General features: G+C 40.6%; 1 protein-coding gene across 2 annotated transcripts in view; it reads left to right on the top strand.

Annotated features, from left to right (window-relative positions):
- Positions 1 to 20,418, top strand: part of LOC134607867 (chloride channel protein C-like) — a 188,389-nt gene that overhangs the window by 46,824 nt on the left and 121,147 nt on the right. For both annotated transcript variants that reach the window (XM_063450441.1, XM_063450440.1), the window contains 11 exons: positions 6,204 to 6,347; positions 7,001 to 7,130; positions 8,041 to 8,121; positions 9,139 to 9,314; positions 9,624 to 9,716; positions 10,196 to 10,439; positions 11,405 to 11,599; positions 14,210 to 14,301; positions 17,171 to 17,280; positions 17,495 to 17,666; positions 18,126 to 18,297. In XM_063450441.1, the coding sequence (XP_063306511.1) occupies positions 6,204 to 6,347; positions 7,001 to 7,130; positions 8,041 to 8,121; positions 9,139 to 9,314; positions 9,624 to 9,716; positions 10,196 to 10,439; positions 11,405 to 11,599; positions 14,210 to 14,301; positions 17,171 to 17,280; positions 17,495 to 17,666; positions 18,126 to 18,297 (1,609 nt within the window). The remainder of the gene's footprint in view (positions 1 to 6,203; positions 6,348 to 7,000; positions 7,131 to 8,040; positions 8,122 to 9,138; positions 9,315 to 9,623; positions 9,717 to 10,195; positions 10,440 to 11,404; positions 11,600 to 14,209; positions 14,302 to 17,170; positions 17,281 to 17,494; positions 17,667 to 18,125; positions 18,298 to 20,418) is intronic.

The following is a 20,418-nucleotide window of genomic DNA, read 5'->3' as shown; positions in this document are numbered from 1 at the left end:
CCATACAACCTAAGGGATCCGGGATCGTTGACTGCGACGCACCCATACTTAACAATGGAACGTCGTCAACAACGAATACTATACACGCGTACTATTCAACAGTCACACCCGTTTCCTCTGGCAACAGCACCACGTGGTACAGTTACCAAGTGAAACGTACACAATAACACAATAAACACTCAGGGAATTCCCGTACACACACAGCTGTTATACCAGTCACTATATAATCAATATTATGCCCTTTGGCGTAACTATACAGTCACCCACGCTATAATTCTCTATATACGAATTACCCGTCTATAACACACCCCAGTAACATTGTCTTTTACAGATAGCGGTTACAGTACGGTTAGCATAGGTCAAAGCACAAGTTAAGGTCACAATACAATTATTAGTGGTTATGGTGTTAAACATGCAATGGACGACAATGATTAGTACTTATATACAGTGTCAGTAAATATACAGGGTTATGGTACCGTGCACTATAATACAGCAACACACTATTAACACTCTCGCTAGACGGCTGAGCTCGCGCTATCTAACAAGATATACACTTTACTAAACAATCGTTAACAAATTTACAATTCCCAACTAAACTATTGGCCAGTACCTTGAATGGACTACCTAAAACTATATACACCCGTTTTGGTTAGCCACACTGCCCAATCACCACATATAGCGAGCTAGAGAACCGAATTTACACAGGCGCCTCTTAGTCGCACTATCAAAAGTCTAGTGGGTTCCAAATTTACACGCCTTCCCACTTAGCCCAGATAGGTTGAGAGCTAGCGAACCGAATTTACACAGGCGCCGCTTAGTCTCCCGGTCCCTCCGACCTAGCGAACGTAATATACACCCTAGAACGCTAGTCTAGACAAGACACCGGTGTCCGGCTAGGGCTATTTACACCAGGACCCACGCCTGACTAACAAAATCAAACGGTCTGACTAAAGAGCGTTCGATCGAGCGGTGCGCCTTCGCTCCTTCCCTCCGACAGAGGGGGCAGATACACAGATTCAAACCCCTTTGGGCCTACCGCACAATCGGTATACCCCTAGTGGGTCCTGCCGTCTAAAACAGCAGTTGTCTTACCTCCTCGTTCCTGAACCTGAGTTCACACTCATCGACGGGGACACCCCAGCACTTCTCACGTAGAGGCCGATGATCTCCTGGACAACAGACCAGTGGCGCCGAGACGAAGGGAGGTCCACGCAGAAGTTCAGGGGTGCAGCCGTAGAGAACGTGGGCAAAGATAGACCGTCTCACGCCTCTGCCTCTCAGCTACCGTTGAACGATGAGCTTCCCGGCCAATGCACCAAATGATACTGGAGAAACTGACGGAAGCCAAGCACAGAGAGATGGACACAGGTTTCTTCAGGAAGGAAGAGATTCTTTATTGGATCACCGATCGGGACTCAGAGGGACTAACGTCACCAAAATACAGCAAGTTCTGAGCCCCGGACAATAGTGCAGGCTCCTTATATAGGCACATAACTCCTCCCATATTAAGCTCCACCCGCACATTCTCTTAACCAATCAACACAAATAAGAATTAACTTCCTGTTTGACCGCATGGCTTGTCCAGCACAATGGAGGAGGGGGAATACTACATCCTGTATTCTTGCACATGCTCCGTACACTACTGATCGTATCTTGCCTCGTGCAACCAACTGATCGATACGTCAGCATATGCACGTACACATGCCACGTGGTAATCTCGGCCTACTAAATTTATTTTTACCGAGATTCCACCACAGCACTGTTTGTTTATTTGTTTAGATCATTGCCCCTGCATTTCTTGTTTTAAAAACTTTAAACAAGTCACACTAAAACTTACTTTCATTCCATCACAAAGGAAACCACTTCTCAGTAGCCCAATCTGCCCCCAATGATGTCATCAACCATGATGACTTTAGGCTAATTAGATTTTTTCTAATAGATTTCAATGATCCACAAGATTCCTCTCTTGCCACTGTCACTAGTCTAATACTATCCTTACCTTTTTGTGTCATTTTACCCCACTCCCATCGAGCAGGGCCCTCAACCCCTCTGTTCCTGTGTGTCCAACTTGTCTGGCTACAACTACATGTTTGTTAGTCCACCCATTGTAAAGCGCTGTGGAATTTATTGGCGCTATATAAATAATAACATAATAATAATAATAATAATAATCAATGCTTGTCTATGATAAGCATTTAAACAGTGCTTCTCTATGAAAAGCTTTGGGTCTTTTTGTTTGAGGTTAGCATGCTGTTTATGATGCTAAATGTGAACTGAAGGATCTGAAGGAAGCAGTGGTTTTAGTAGCTGTCTGGTTGACAGTCTGTAGAGACATTTTTTCTGCCAAATATTCACATTGCTCTTTCTCAGGAACTGCAGTGTTTTGCGTTGCCTGACAAAGGGAGCAACATCTATGCCAATACGATGTAGTGGTATTGGTGATTATAGTATGCCTTTTGCATTTAGAGTTCACAGCAATCTCTATATAAAATATTATAGATTGCTTATATTGAACAAGTGGTGCATATGTGGGATATATGGAATTATATTATGGGGATATATGGAATATTATATAGTATTATTAGATACCCCCCCCCACCCCCCCCCCGACCGGCTAGTGCAGGGCTGGCATTGCCCAAGTGCCAGCCCTGCAATGTGGCTGCGGACCGGGGAGGGAGACTAGAGATCTCCCTCCCCGGTCCGCAGGCACTGTGCTGGCAGATGACAGGGGAGAGAGTGAGGACCCGGGAGCTCAGCCTGCAGCTCCTCCGGGTCCTCCTCTCACGAGACTTGGAGCGTTGCCGCGGTTACCACGGTTACCAACGCTCCAAATCTCGCGAGAGTGAACTCTAGCCCTGGAGCGCGGGTTAGAGTTCACTCCTACCACTGGGACCACCAATGAATCCCACTGGGACCACCAGGGAACGAAATATGTCCCCCCTCCTCCCAGTAAAGGTAAGAAGGGAGGGGGGACATAAATATATTTATTTTAATTAAATTATATATAAAAAAATGCCCCCCCTATCCTTCTTATCATACACACACATTGCCCCTGCCCCCCATATACACACACATTGCCCCTGCCCCCCATATACACACACATTGCCCCTGCCCCATATACACACACATTGCCCTTGCCCCCATATACACACACATTGCCCCTGCCCCCCATATACACACACATTGCCCCAGCCCCCCATATACACACACATTGCCCCTGCCCCCCATATACACACACATTGCCCCTGCCCCCCATATACACATACATTGCCCCTGCCCCCCATATACACACACATTGCCCCTGCCCCCATACACACACATTGCCCCTGCCCCCCATATACACACACATTGCCCCTGCCCCCATATACACACACATTGCCCCTGCCCCCCACATACACACACATTGCCCCTTCTCCCTATACACACACATTGCCCCTGCCCCCATATACACACACATTGCCCCTTCCCCCCATATACACACACATTGCCCCTGCCCCCCATATACACACACATTGCCCCTTCTCCCCATACACACACATTGCCCCTGCCCCCATATACACACACATTGCCCCTTCCCCCCATATACACACACATTGCCCCTGCCCCCCATACACACACATTGCCCCTTCCCCCCATATACACACACATTGCCCCTGCCCCCATACACACACATTGCCCCTGCCCCCCATACACACACATTGCCCCTGCCCCCCATATACACACACATTGCCCCTGCCCCCATACACACATTGCCCCTTCTCCCCATATACACACACATTGCCCCTGCCCCCCATACACACACATTGTCCCTGCCCCCCATACACACACATTGCCCCTGCCCTCATACACACACATTGCCCCTTCTCCCCATACACACACTGCCCCCATATACACACACATTGCCCCCATATATATACTGCCCCCACATACACAGCCCCCATATACACACACACTGTTCCCCACACACACATACACTGCCCCCCATACACACACTGCCCCAACACACACATACACTGCCCCATGCACACATTGCCCCCACACACATACACTGCCCCCATACACACACATTGCCCCCACACATATACATTGCCCCACACATAGACTGCCCCCCCATACACACATACACTGCAATACACACACACACTTTAACTGTCACACACACTGACCCACACACACACTGCACCCCTGACATATACTGCCACCCTCACTGACACACTGCAACCTTCACACACACACACTGCACCCCTCACACATTGCACCACTCACACATACCACTGCTCCTCTGCCCTACTACAGCCCCATTTCCCAGAGGACCTCAGGTAAGTTGTCAAACTGTTCTTAAACAGTTTGACTACTTACTCTGGGAGGGGGTCTCGGCACTATTGGCACAATAACCACTACACTGAGCTGTAGTGGTTATTGTGTCTGGATTATTTATTTAAATAATCTACAAGTGCCCCTCCCGAGATCAGGCTCTGGATCCGCCACTGCGCTCCTGGTGCTGACCTCCAGGTCGAGTCCGACGTCATGCCTGCACTTGTGTGGCACTCATGGGCTCTGAGCCAGCGAACGGAGGGATGGATTTTTAACAAAAAAAAAAGTAATTTTATGTCTGCTGACAAAAAGGGTGAAGATTGTTACCTCTGTTGCCAGCGCACTGTGCACTGATGACAGATGTAATATTTGCACATGACTGACATTTGGCAGTCCGGAACAGAGAATCAGAGGTGTAACTAGTCCCATGCATGCAGGTGCAGATATCTGTGAATGTGTAGCTTTTCAAGCAGAAATGCTGTATATAGACTCCTACCACCATTACCACATGAAATCACTGAAGTAGTCATGAGGAGTAGCCCTTTGACTGCCAGTGTTAAATCAGTATAGTCAAGTTAAAACAACAGCTGAATTGGAGAATTATTACACTGAAGCTACTGAATAGTATGGCCTAAAAATGCATTTGATTTCTATGTTAAAAAAAGTTCTAAAAAATGATAGAAAAGTAATTTATATGTATTGTCCTGTTGAAGCAGCCACAAAATGTGTTGATTAAAATATATACTTTATTGTGGCATCTTCAAAATAAAAACGGAAGTCAAAATTTGCATATCATGGAAATTGCTACAGTAATGCAATTAAGGCAATCGTTCTAGCAGAAACTCTTCCACGTCACTGACTGCTGGGGAGGTTGCATGGAATCATGTGTTTCCAGATAGCCATCCTTCTCAACCACAGCAAATAAAGGCATGATCATAGCCCCAATGAGAGTTGTGGAAAAAGACAGAGGGAAGCAGCGCTTTACAAGTATCCTCAATATCCAATCAGGAAAATTCAATATGCAAAAGAGGATGAAATGCAAAACATGGTGTAGTATTTTCAGATGGTTGGCGAGATAAATAAAAGGAAAAGTATATATATATATGCACTCGGGTGGTATAATCCCGCCTATGGATCTGTGGAATATCTTGATCTTGCATTTGGGAGTCTTTACGGTTCATAGTTGTTTTGGTAGCTGGTGTGGTATGAGCTCCCTAGCTCAAGGTATTTAGGATTTATGTTTTGTCAGTGCACGGGCCAAGATATTCACCATATATAAAAGAATAAATATATATATATATATATATATATATATATATATATAGTGCTCTCTGCAGTAAAATAAATATAGGTGATAGAAGGAGATATATTCACTAGAGGAGAGCAAAAACGGGTTTTGCTCAATCCTTATAGCTTAGGTGATATGTTCACCAAACTTAAATATTTAAGGGGCAAAAAATGGGCCCCAGGCCAGTAGTTTAAGACCCATGTTATACAGGAATAAGACTACATGACTGGTTGGTTTGATTAAGTTCATCATGAGGCTATTGTTGACATTGCACCAATTATGTTAATAATAATAATTAGTTTCATTATAATGTCGAGGACTAGTTTAAACAGGATATGAATAACACATCAGAAAACACTAATCAGCACACGTTTACATCATACTAAAACACAACTAGCCAATCGCTAAGCTAGTATCACTTAATTTATATATTTTTTCAATATTTTTGGGACTTTTAATACCGTGTGTTTTGCAGTTCCATACTTTGCTTTTTGAAGTGCAAGATTTCCCAACTGTATTTGTGTTAGTGGGCTTGTGTTATAGTTTTCGGCAGTTTAGATAAATTTAATGTTATAATGACATCTCCCATATACAAAAAAAGACAGAATTCTGAAAATGAAGAAGAGGAACAGAATTCCAGAAGAAAACCTAAGAAGACGAATCTTCAAGAAACCCATGAAAGTCTGGACTATTTGCCTTCTCACAGCGAAACATACAAAACATATCTCAAAGAAAAGCCTCACAGGTAGCGTTTACATGCCTATTTTTAAGGCACTTTATAATAAGTAAAATAATAATAATAAATCTTCTGTAGTTATATATTAAATGTGTATGTTTGTGTGTATATATATATATATATATATATATATATATATATGTGTGTGTGTGTGTGTATTAATAATTGATTTAATTTATTACAAAGCACTTAGTAGATTCTGCATGCAGTATGTCTTTAGATAATTTCAAATCATGATATTGGGTATGTAGAACAAACATACTATTTAAAAAGTAATGAATGGTAAATACTATATATAGAAAAACAAAAAGCAGTGCATAGATGTGCTTTTATTTAGAACATTGGGTAAATCTTAGACTTGTACACAAATGCTTTTCAGCTTCTTTGAATGAATCAAATTCCTTTAATTGACGCACAAATCTATTTCTAATTTACCTGTTTTCGCTAAATAAAAAGAAACTCCCTGGTTAGCACTTGCAGGCTTAGCAAATATACCCAATTATATCAGTTAATGGGTCTTTAAACAATCAAGCTTTGTAGCAGTACTGTAGTAGTTCATCATCAGTTCCATATTTTAGTCCTATACATATATGTGGAAAAAGCAAACATTAGGTATTGTGAGTTTAACATGAATTCTTTTACTCTCCCTCCCACCCTGACAGCTCAGACTGGGATCGCTGGTTCATGATGGGTCTCATTGGAGGTGTGGTGGGTGCAATGGGATTTCTAATGCATCAAATAATTGATACACTTTTTGAACTGAAGTGGGAGCTTGTAGAAAAGTATATTCAGGTACGTTGCTGAATTAAATTTTTTTTCAGTGCTTACATGGAATAAAAACATAGAAAAGTAGAAAATAACTAATTTGTAGCCATATTCCCTTAGTAGTCTTCAAGCTATGTAAACTGTGATATACATAATAATGTGATTAAATGAAATGTTGTAAAATAAATCTGTTTATCTGTATATAGTTCTTGTTCATACTCTTATATGTATAGAAGAATGATGCATCTCATGTGGTGTCCATCTGTGGGAATCACTCAAAGGCTTAGCCTAGCAACAGGTTTTTAAAATATATATTCCATGATCCTCAAACAACATATGTTAAAAACGTGTGAGATGAACAAGGTATCATTATAATTTTAGATGTATTTCAACAACACCTGGGAAGCTACCTATTACTCTAGTGCACCATTTTTTTGCTTACACCAATTTTTCAGAAGATTCTATAGTCAAGACCCATTACTTTTTAGTGCAGAAAATATCAAATAAGGTATCTTGTTACTGCTGAACTGTTTTTTTTTTTTTTTCGAGAAATATCTAAAAAAATTTAGCTCAGCAATTGTTTTTTATTGAACTCACTAAGACCCTTCTGTAGGTTTAATCCTGTGTAGTTTATTGTTAAGGTTAGGCAAAATATGTGAAAAGTTTCAGTGCTGTGTATTACTCTGTTTCTACTGAGTGCAGCTTTAAACTCAAGATAAAATGAATGCAATAGTTGTCGTCTTGGCACCAGCTCACACTTGCAATGCAGTTGCCAAGTTCGCTCAAATTCCCCTGGTTTAGCTAGTTTATGGATTTATTTAGAAAACAAGAAAAAATAAAATAAAAAAACAAACAAACATGAACAACTGTTTTTATATTTTACAAAAACTGTGTTTATATTTTACAAATTCTATATATTTTTTTGTTTATATGACAGCACAGTGACTTTCTGACCACCTGGTTGTTTATCTTGGGGATTGGATTTGGCATGGTAATGGTTTCATCTGGACTTGTGGTGGTAAGTCAATCTCCGGATTCTGTTTGGGATTAATAACAAACTCTGCTCATTCCAATATGTTCATTAGTTCATCATAAGCTCATTTAGATTTAAATGGTGCAGGAAGTCTGTTAAACTAATTATGTAGCTGTATGATGTGCTGGACTTACAAGAAAATCTAGTGTCTTGCATCTTGCCTGGGTGCCTCCACTTTACCATGGATTTTCCTAATTCCATTTTCCAATGGTTTAAAGTAGGCTTCCCCAAACTCCGGCCTTCCAGATGTTGCTGAACTACAACTCCCATGATTCTATGAATTAAATAGATAGGCTGAGAATCATGGGAGTTATAGTTCAGCAACATCTGGAGGGCCAGAGTTTGTGGAAGCCTGGTTTAAAGGCTATATAGTGACGAGAAGCTTTCATTTTTTTCAATGACTTTTATATGATTCAAATGTGTGCAGCCTGTATTAGACATTCAGTGTTATTCAATAAAGTGAAGATTCTTGTTAATACAAAGTGATTTTCAAATTTAAGGCTAGAATTGGGCAGACTAGATGGGCTAAATGGTTCTTATTTGCCATCACTTTCTATGTTTCTATGTCAAACTGGAAAAATGATGAAGGTGGTACTCAGTGCTAGCACACTTATTCCCACTTATTAATGTATATACTTCCGTATTGTTTAAACTGGAAAAATGCTTTCACTTTGAGCAACTGTGACCTTAGATTTGAAATTCACTTTTATTAATTATTTTCATTCGTTCACTTTGAATGTACGAATTGGCAAAAGAAAGAAAAAAGAAAAAATAGAAACCGTGAGGAATGTATCTTGAGATTTTGTTAAATGGAAGTTTGGACTTTAAAATACTTTTTCATTAGGCTTCAGGAGCATCAGTGTTTTTTTTTTTTAATTGTAATTTTTAAAAAATATATATTAATCATTAAATGTTTGATGTCCTGTGAAAACGTCTCCTTTGGCCTTTTCTCTATCTTCATGAAAAAAGTATACATGTAAATAATTATACATTATTTTGCAGTTTTTTTGTCCTTCAGGCTCTTCAAGTGGTCTTCCTGAAGTGATTGGGTATCTAAATGGAGCATCACTCAGACATATTTTCAATATAAGAACTTTTTTTGGAACTTTCTTTTCTTGCGCCCTAGCAGTGGCTGCAGGTCTCTTTTGTGGCCCAGAAGGACCCATGATCCATGTGGGGTAAGAGTCACATTTTACATTATTTATTTCTGTGCTACAGAATCATCTTTAGCATTATTGGAAAAAGATCAGACAACACGATAGAACCTGTTTAAATGTTTTTTAGAAAAGTGTAGGGGAATGCATTTTTTAAAGTAAATCATTGCAACTTTATTCAGTGTACAATTATAATATGCAGTGGCTCGTGTTATTTTATTCAGTATTGACACATTAATCTTCTTATCGGAAAGGGATGATTTAACCGTGTTAGGAGGAAAATGTAATAATTACTGATGTATGTCTCACCTAAGAAAATACATTTCTTTTCAGGGCAGTGGTTGGTTGTGGTTTGAGCCAGTTTAAGTCAGATACACTACGCATAAACCTTCCTTGCTTTACAAGATTTCGTAACTCAGCTGATAAGTAAGTACAATTCTTTATTTACATCGTTTAGATGAGATACCAAATAGAGTCATGAGCACCACAATAAGGACAATGTGGCAGCAGTCAAAAGGCCACAGTAATGTAAATATTCCATATGAGATCCGATAATGTGCTACCTAATTCTAACTGGACGATATATTTGCAGAGTTAAGATATTTATTAACAGATTACTGTTTGATTAGTACGTTATTAATGTTGAACGAAAAATAATCACAAATTATTTGCGGTCTTTTTGATTGTTTGCTTGTTAACCGCCAAAAGTAAAGGATTCTACGGGAGGTGGGCTGAAATTTATATCTTCTTTATGAATATAGCTCACATGCAGTAACTTTGATTAAGGAGAGTATTTTTGAGGTTGAGACACAGAATTAAATGAATTGTATTATGATTTCTAACTAGCTAATAATTCTAATCTGCAATAAATATGTTTAATCTCACTTGTTATATTGTTTGCACAGGAGACAATTTATTACCGCTGGGGCAGCTGCAGGAATTGCTTCTGTGTTCCGGGCTCCCGTTGGCGGACTCCTGTTTGCCTTGGAGGAGGTAGCCTCATTTTGGGATATAAAGCTGGCATGGCAAACATTCTTCTGCTGTTTGATAGCTTCTTTCACCACCGAGGTGCTCTCATCTTCATTTGGTGGCTTTGAATATGAAGGTTACTTTGGGTTTCTCAAAGCTGAACAAAGAATCACATTTTGGGTGGGTATTGTTTGTTTGTAGACATACATGACTATCTACATCCAATGATCATAACAAGAACTGTTATGGAAAAACAATGATTCAATATATACACCCTCATTTTCTGTCAGCTTTTCGTAGATTTAGACTTGTGTGTATGTCCTAAAATTGTTTCTGTTTCATAAATAGTATAAGCGGATACATTTTGTATGATCTGCTGTTTTATGTTTATGCATGAGATATTGTGTCATTGTTCTAATTAATGGGTTATAGAATTACTGAATTACTGAACAGATTATTTGGGGAGGTCAATATTAGACTTTGTGCAATGGTCTTCAGGGCCCCTGATAGCCTGGTAAGGCCTGCACTTTGGCTCTCTTTTCATTTACACCAGGGGAGGACTGACAACTAACAGGGGCCTAGGCAATAGTGGATCATTGGCCCCCTTTGAGCCCCGCACACATACAATGATCACCTACATACTATCACCGCCCACATACATGCACTGTCCACTTGCAGACTTACCTTTCCAGCTGGTGCACGTCTCACAGGAGGTGCAGACTAAGTTCTCCCTTGCGACATCATGATGGGTTGGTCAAAGAGGGTAATCTTTGTTTTCCACACTGGGCCGGCACTAGAGTAGCGTTGGCCCTGCATGTCCAAAATGCTGTCCTGTCAACCCCCGTCTTAAACTATGGGTGTATGCATAATTGCTAACCATACTTAGCAGAAGGACATCCATCAGCACCTGCTCTTTTCTCCATCCAGAGTTCTGGTTTAGTGATTATTTAATTATATTGGGGATCTATTTGACCCCCCATCACCCCACCACCCAATAAGAAAAATTAAGCTCTGAGTATCCTTGAACTTATCTCATAGGAACTCTGAATTCTCAATTTGTTCTTGTTACCTCTCTGCTGTATCTGTCAGATTGAGACTAATGTAGGACTAACAGACTTTCTTTCCTAAATCTTATTTCTTTCCAGGTGAAAAACTTGCTGGATATGAGTGTCTTAGCTTTCATTCCCACCATTATCCTTGGAGTTATTGGAGGACTGTTAGGTGCTCTGTTCGTATTTTTAAATGTGCGCATCAATAAAGTACGTATAAAGCTATTCAGTGCTGTAAAGAGGAAGTGGCTAAGGCAAATTAGCAAACTCCTGGAAACTTTGTTGTTACTGGTAAGTAGGTCACAATCATTTCAGAAATATTTAATGTTTTTAGCTACAAGTTCTGTCTGTGGCTCTTAATGGTTCTATTATGGCATTCCATATATCAATGTTCTACAAAACATTTTGGGCTTTAGGATCTGACTTGTATAAGTAACTTTGGAGTTATTGGCTAAACTGGGAACTGTGCAGGATTGGCAGTGGCATCGTCAATTTTAGATTTTTATAATAACTGGATAGGAAAACGCAGAAGCCCTATCAGTTATCAGTTTGAGGCTTACCTATTCGTTCCATTCTCTTATTCCTCACATATTGTCATTATGTCCATCACTCGTTGATATAGTCACAGTCTGTGAAATCAGGGGTGTGTTTGCACAGAATGCCCCCCCCTAAAAATACCGTATTTATCGGCGTATAACACGCACTTTTTCTCCCTGAAAATAGGGGGAAAATGATGGGTGCGTGTTATACGCCGATATACATATTTACTTACCCGTCTTGAAGCGTGGGCCGGTGTTCAGCGCGCACCGTGGTACTGGAACTTCAATTTCAGGTTCCGGTTTTCGGCGGGACTGAAAGGAAGTGTACACTTCCTTTCAATCCCGCCGGAAACCGGAATCTGAAATTGAAGTTCCAGTACCGCGGTGCACGCTGAACACTGGCCCACGCTTCAAGACAGGTAAGTAATTATGGGACAAGGGGAGGGAAAGGGGGGGGGGACATTATGGGAGGGGGTGGAGAATACTATGGGAGGGGGTGGAGAATACTATGGGAGGGGGTGGAGAATACTATGGGAGGGGGGGAAGAATACTATGGGGGGGAAGAATACTATGGAAAGGGGGGGGCACTATGGAAGGGGGGGACACTATGGGAGGGGGTGGAGAATACTATGGGGGGGAAGAATACTATGGGAGGGGGGGAAGAATACTATGGAAAGGGGGGACACTATGGGATGAGGGGGGAACACTATGGAAGGGGGGGAAGAATACTATGGGAGGGGGGAAAGAATACTATGGAAAGGGGGGGCACTATGGGATGAGGGGGGGAACACTATGGGAGGGGGTGGAGAATACTATGGGAGGGGGTAAAGAATACTATGGAAAGGGGGGGGCACTATGGGATGAGGGGGGGAACACTATAGGAGGGGGTGGAGAATACTATGGGGGGAAGAATACTATGGAAAGGGGGGGAACACTATGGGATGGGGGGAACACAATGGGAGGGGGTGGAGAATACTATGGGAGGGGGGGAGAATACTATGGAAAGGGGGGGGGCACTATGGGAGGGGTGGAGAATACTATGGGAGGGGGTGGAGAATACTATGGAAAGGGGGGGGGGACACTATGGGATGAGGGGGGGGGAATACTATGGGAGGGGGGGAAATTTCCTGGAATTTCCTTCTGAAAATGAGGTGCATGTTATATGCCGGTGCGTGTTATACGCCGATAAATACGGTACATGTCTGCATTGATGTAGAGATATAAATGGGCAGTGTGTCTGGGCCCCTGAGTAAGCCCTAGCCCTAGGCCTTAGGTCATCTTATGGTTAATCCAGCAATGGGAATATGTCTCAAGTACAGCTATTTTTCCACTTTGGCTATTTTGACCTGAGATTTGCAGTTCCCTTGTCAATTCTTTACAATTACATGTTTAGTAAGTAATCCTGCGTAAAGCTGCTAGACACTCTTGACAATTTGATCTTAGCTTCTTTAAAGTCTTGTTTTCATTGTTTGAAAGGGGATGTACTTTCAACAGAAAGAATTGTTTGAACTATGCATATTTATACTCAAACATATTTTGAAAATAGGTTTTGTATTTAATAGTTTTTTCATCTTCTGATGACTATAAGAATAGACTCTTTATGCATTCTAATTCTGCTCTAGATGTGTTTGTCAACGTACATTTCAAATCTATACGGTATTTAAATAAATAGTTCTGCTTCATTTTAAATGCAGTTTATCGCAGAGAGAACATATGAGACATTCTTAGGATGTGCTTATTTCTGGTTGTTTTATTTAATTTTGCCTGTGATTTTTCTGATCATGGGCCATTGTTTGTCTTTGAAGGAAATTCTTATTGTTTGAAAGCACCAAAAAGCTCATCATTTTTAGAATTGACTTTCAAGTGGATCAGTTGGTTTTGCTCATGTCCATCATTGCTGCCTTTTCACTGACATACAAATGCACACAAAGGCAAATTTCATAATTTTCCTAAATATTTAAACGAGTCAAACAGGGCTATCCACTCAAGTGAGAATTCAAAGTGAATGTCAGATTTTAAGCCAAAATAGCTGGACTAGACACATAGCTGGTTTGGATATTTTTCCAATTTGGCTATTCTGGCCTTAAATCTGAAATTCACTTTGAATTCATTATGAATTATCACTTTAGTAAATAACCCTGTCAGCGTTTCATGTTTGATTTATATTCACACATTACTGCTTTTCTGATCAGGATAGATTGAGTTTCAGGTTCACGTTCTACAATAAGTGTTTTTTTTCTTGTTGGAATACACTAATATATATTTGACGTAGACTGTACACATTGCTAGGTAGATCACATTTATTGTGACCCGTTGATGTTATCATTTCTTAGAAATTCTTATCGTAATGACTTTTTTACAGGTAGTAACTATGACAGTTACCGTGTTTGTCCCATACTTCTTCCCTTGTACTGAAGACCCAGTAACGTATCAATTCTTAAATTCATCTGAAGAGTAAGTATGTGAAGGTATTATATTTGTATAATGTGTTGTCACCATACTCGATGATTATACCATCCTTTTAGATCACTACCTAAGCCAAAATAATGTAATAATACATTTTAGTTCAGGTATTTTTTTTTCATTTGTTAAAGGAACACTATAGGGTCAGGAACACAAACATGTATTCAGTACCCTAAAGTGTTAAAATTACCATCTAGCCCCCCCAGAGCCCCACTTTCCCCCTAAATGTGGTAAAATGTTACTTTTGTTCCGGTCTGCTGCTGCTGGTTCTGCCCCTAATCTGCCTGCTTGGCTGACATCATCAGAAGTGGTGATCTGAGACAATCACAATGCTTTCCCATAGAAAAGCATTGGATTGGCTGAGAGTGTCAAGGAGGCTGCCTCAGGAAGCATCTCTAGCAGCCGTATTAAGAGTGGCCAGTGGAGGTATCCCAAGGCTGTAATGTAAAGGCTGCATTTTCTCTGAAAAGACAGTGTTTACAGAAAAAGCCTGAAGGAAATGATTATACTCACCAGAACAAATACAATAAGCTGTAGTTGCTCTGGTGACTATAGTGTCCTTTTAAATTCTCTATTTAGCAAAGAGCTTTTGTGCTCATAGTTTTCTTATAGGTGGAAAATGTGAACAGAAACGCAGCATTTACAGTGAATAGACTCAAGGGACTGGCAATAGACACCAGAGCCATTACATTAAGCTCTAGTTGTTCTGGTGACTATAGTGTCCCTTTAAGACTGATATATATGATTTACATGCAAAGCAAAACAGAAACAAACTGTACAGCAACAATGAAAAGGGTACAACATTACTAATGAATTGTTTACTAATTATTTAAAAAAGAAGGTCTACAAGTGGTGGTAGTCAGAGACAAGACTTCTCCCTCCAGTCTGGGGGGAGAAGTGTCCTGGGGCTTAACCCCTATACGTAAGACTACAAAAAAGTACTCAGGCTACTGGACGGGACATCCAGACATCATAGTATGACCTGGAAATCTAGTACAATTGAAAGTAATAATGTATCGAGAATTAAAGCGGTGGTAATTCCTATATGGACAAATGATGACAATACATATATATATACCCAAATCAAAAGTCAGAAACAAATGGAGATTTGAAAAGCCAAGTGGCTAACCTCCAAAATCCCCGGTCAATAGGTATTACTATAGTAGTTCAGACTCCAGACTTTAAATCTATTCGACGGGGGTCAACGTCTGAAAACTAAGGAACTTGATAATTATATATACACAGATAGACCTAGGGGGTTGGGCGAGAACTAATGCAAATTGTGCACCTTAAGAAAAATAGGTAGCTTAAATACTAAATCCTCAAACCAGAGAGGAACTACCTTATAAGTCTAGGGACACAAGTAATCCCATCGGGGTGAGTAAAAAATAAATTAAAAAAAATTAATAATTACCTGGTGTGGAGAAATCAGTCAGAGGACTATACAATGTGGCTAAAGACTACATAATATAGTTGTACATACGATACAAATTAGATTCAATGTTTCTATGTTGCCACTATGCATAGTAAGGGGCTGAGCATGTGACCGTAGTTAGACTTAAACTGTAAAAGTTACAGAGAATTCTCCAGAGTGGGGTCACTATATCCACAGCCCTTCCTAACTAATTCAACAGTCCTCAAAATCTTCACTAGTTAAACAGGGTTCAGGACCGATTAGGTAAAGGACAGATAGAAATTACATCGTGCTAATGTGTCCATACTTAGGTTGTTGGTTACCTGCACATGGTGATAGAGTGCCCTGTGAATATTAAGTGAAAGAAAGGAAAACCCGACGCGCGTTTCTGTGCCTCGATAGTGCACCTTCGTCAGGGGCCAGAATTGAACTGATCTCAGGGTCTCTTTTATGTACAAAGCCCCATTACTAATTATTTAGTATAGTTTATTAGCCCCTGAAACCTAAAGTCTGGCCTCCAATGAAGATATTGCAGAGGTGGAGCTGTGCTTTGCACGATATCTGGCTTAGTAGTCAGTGATTGGCTGAGAGCATCAGCTGAGTGCTCTCAGTCAACCACTGTCCCAATTCCTAGTGTGAACTGGTATGGCGGAAGCATAGCCCTGCCTCTGTCTCCTCCATTTTGTCATTGCAGACCACGCTTAAGAAAGCCTTGGATCGAGACTCTACTGTGAGTGAAACATTTTAAAGTGATATTAGACCTGGTGCTAATGGACATCAGGCACCATAGCTACCTAAATACGTTCAATCCATTGACGTAGTTACGGACCATACAGTGTCCCTTTAAAAGCAAAATATGAGACTGACAAAACTATTTAAAATGGTACACAATCTCAGTTACTATTACCTATCAGGTAATACTCAGGTATTTAAAAAATAATTCATATAACTTTGCACACTTTGAAGCTGATTTGAAACTTAATGCAGTAAATAGGTTGTTATTAATTGGTCCCAGCAGCAGCCGTATAAATCCCATCTCCTGAAGTCTTAACTTCCCCTCCAGTGCATCGCCCAATGTCCCCAGTTCATATCTCCATGTTCCCTATCTTCCCAGGTTCCTGATTGTATCATCCCTTATCCCAATGTTTCTCAGGGCACCTCCTCACACATATACACACTCTCATCCAATTTACATACTGCTACACACAATTACATACAAAATTACAAAATCACACACACACACACACACACACACTATTTCTCTCTCTCTTTCTTTCTCACACAGCCACAACTACATGCACAATATTTTTATATTCTTACCAGCTGCCTACTGACATCTTGATAGTATTCTTAACCACTATTGACATTAAAGTCTAGCCAGTTGTGTTCAGTTACATGATAGTGTTATCTATTATTAGTGAATAGGCAATATCTCTCCCCTTTCAGCTCACTTGGTGATCACCTTCCATGGGACGTGTCTGAATATAACTGCCCACCTGCCACAACGTGGATTGGACCTGATGGAATTTTAAATTCAAACTACACTATTAACCAAGGTATAGCACTGAGTACTCAGTCTGCAACGTATGTCAAAGTAGGAACCTCACTGAATCTGTTCAATAAAATACTGGTGCACCTACAATATATTTTCTTTGGAGATTTCTGCAGATCCAGTATGTGTTGGCGGAAAAATGTAAATAATTAATATATTGTCCCTATATATTTAGCCACTGATCCTGATGACAGAAATGTCTTTCTTTTCTTATAAAGCTGCTGCGTTGTTGGTGAAAAATGGGAAGCAAGGAATCCCACTCTTGTTCCAGCGTGGAAATCATGAAAAATTTGGATTTCCTGCTCTCTTTACCGCACTTGTTCTCTATTTTTGCATTTCCTGCTGGACGGCTGGAACAGCTGCTGCAACTGGTCTGGTTGTCCCCATGCTGTAAGAAAATCAGATTGATTTAACCATTAGTCTTTGAAATGTCTAAATGTTTGCTAAAGTGGTAATTTACAGTGAATTCAAGGTAATTTACAACTTTTGGTCCAAGTTATTTAAACTAAAAACATGACTTGGAGAATTTTTCCAACTTGCCTAATTTAGCCGAAAAATGTAAAATTAACTTTTTTGGTAAATTATAGCATAACTGCAGCTCTTAAAGGCACACAATCACCAAAAACTTAAATGGCACTATCACCGTCTGGGGACTGTGCAGAATAAGTAAAGTCCCCCGATACTGACATTGCCGCAGCGCTTTACAATAAGAGGGGAATTTACCAAATAAGGTAAGGGGTCACTGGTGATCCCCCAATTCCTGCCTGAGTTAACAATACTAGATTTTAGTTTGCTCAGACACATGCATGTACGAAAAGTCCTTTAAAATTGGCACATATTCTTTTGCAGATACACTGGAGCCTTGTTTGGCAGGACTGTTGGTCTAATTATGGTGTATATATTTGGGGTTCAAAATGATGAGCATTGGACATGGATTGACCCTGGGCTTTTTGCAACTATTGGAGCAGCTGCTTATTTTGCTGGTGTATCCCGACTAACGATTTCCCTTACCATTATTATGGTAAGTACACATTGAACTGTTGAGTGAGAATGACTTTTTGCAACTCAAAATAAATCCCTTTCTCAGAAAAATGAAATTGTCATAAAATCGGCCCAAGGATAAACCTCAAATGTAGAAAGACAAAAAAATCTGAGATACCAGATAATATAATAATGTTAATCACCACTATAATTTTAATACACTCTTGATAAATATGTACTGTGTTTCATGCAAAATAAATGGTTAATATATATGCTCATATTAACCACAGTTTGGCTCTTTCCTCGGCGAAAGTTAATTACTTCAATACCCTCATAACCACACTCTCCCGTGAACCCAAACGACTATTTCACACATTTAACTCTCTTCTTCGCCCTGCTGTTCCTCCTCCACCTACTAACTTGACCGCCTCAGACTTTGCAACTCACTTCACTGACAAGATCTAACAAGAGAAACGGCACTGACCAAAGTATCCAATGGTCTACTCGCTGCAAAATCTCGTGGTCACTACTCTATCCTAATTCTCCTTGACCTGTCTGCGGCTTTTGACACTGTTGATCATCAACAGCTTCTTCTCATCTTCCGCAATATCGGTCTACAAGATATTTCTCTCTCCTGGTGCTCCTCCTACCTCTCCCAGCGCTCTTTCAGTGTTTCTTTCTCTGACTCTGCTTCTTCTCCCCAACTCCTCTCTGTTGGTGTCTCCCAAGGTTCAGTCCTTGGTCCCCTAATGTTCTCCATCTATACTGCCTTCCTTGGTAAACTCATTAGCTCCTTTGGCTTCCAATATAATTTCTATGCAGATGACACGCAACTCTACCTATCTCTGACTGCCTCTCTGTTGTTTCTAACTGGATGACGGCCCACTTCCTTAAACTAAACTTGACCAAAACTGAAATTCTGGTCTTTCCTCCCTCATGTGTTGTTACTCCTGTGTCTGTCTCCCTCCAAGTCAACGGTGCTACCATCAGCTCCACCATGCAGGCTCGCTGCCTAGGTGTTCTCTTTGACTCCGACCTCTCCTTCAAGCCTCATGTTCAATCTATCGCCAAATCCTGTCATTTCCATCTCAAAAACATTGCGCGCATCCGCCCCTACTTAACGCCAGATGCGACTAAGGTGTTGGTCCTTTCTCGCCTTGACTACTGTAATCCGCTTCTCAGTGGTCTTACGTGCTCCCAACTTGCGCCGTTACAGTCCATAATGAATGCGGCGGCGAGGCTCATCTTCCTGTAGGCCCGCACCTCCCATGCCTCACCCTTCTGTCAGTCCCTACATTGGCTTTCTATAAAATATAGAGCTCAATTTAAAATTCTGGTTCTTGCTTTCAAATCTCTACATAATGCTGCTCCTACCTATCTATCCTCCCTTATACACAAGTATGTCCCGTCTAGGCCCTTACGATCTGCTGAAGACTTACGTCTATCTTCTGTCCGTACTCCCACCTCTGATGCTCGCCTTCAAGATTTCTCGAGGGCTGCACCGTTCCTGTGGAACTCGCTTCCCTCCTCCGTTAGATGCTCACCCAGTCTCCACTACTTCAAAAAATTGTTAAAAACCCACTTCTTCATAAAAGCGTATCAATTAAACTGATTCCTCTTCTCCCAACTGATTCATCTTCTGCAACTGTCACTGGTCTAATACTATCCTTACTTTTTTGTGTCATTTTACCCCACTCCCTCTAGCATGTAAGCTCATTGAGCAGGGCCCTCAACCCCTCTGTTCCTGTGTGTCCAACTTGTGTGGTTACAACTACATGTCTGTTCGTCCACCCATTGTAAAGCGCTGCGGAATTTGACGGCGCTCTATAAATATCATAATAATAATAATATTTGTTTGAACCTCAAAGCAAAGATGATCTTCACCCTGAAGAAAAACAAATTTCTAAAGGCAACCTTGAAAAATTCTCCAGATCAGCCATGTTTTTTGTCTGGTGATTTTGTCTTGAAATTATTTTTTTACTTTAATTTCACTGGGAATTCTTGAAAGTTAACCCTTTAATATGTTACTCACATTTCACTGATTAATAATGATTGGTGGTGACAATATTGCATATTCTTCAGTTGCCTGTCACATATATGTATGCGTGTATATATGTGTGGATGTATAGATAGATAGGAGAGAGAGAGAGAGAGAGATAGG

This window comes from Pelobates fuscus, chromosome 4 (genome assembly GCF_036172605.1).
Source record: "Pelobates fuscus isolate aPelFus1 chromosome 4, aPelFus1.pri, whole genome shotgun sequence".
Classification (NCBI taxonomy): domain Eukaryota; kingdom Metazoa; phylum Chordata; class Amphibia; order Anura; family Pelobatidae; genus Pelobates; species Pelobates fuscus.
The sequence above is the reverse complement of the archived record's forward strand: the minus strand, read 5'-3'. Positions and strand labels throughout refer to the sequence as shown.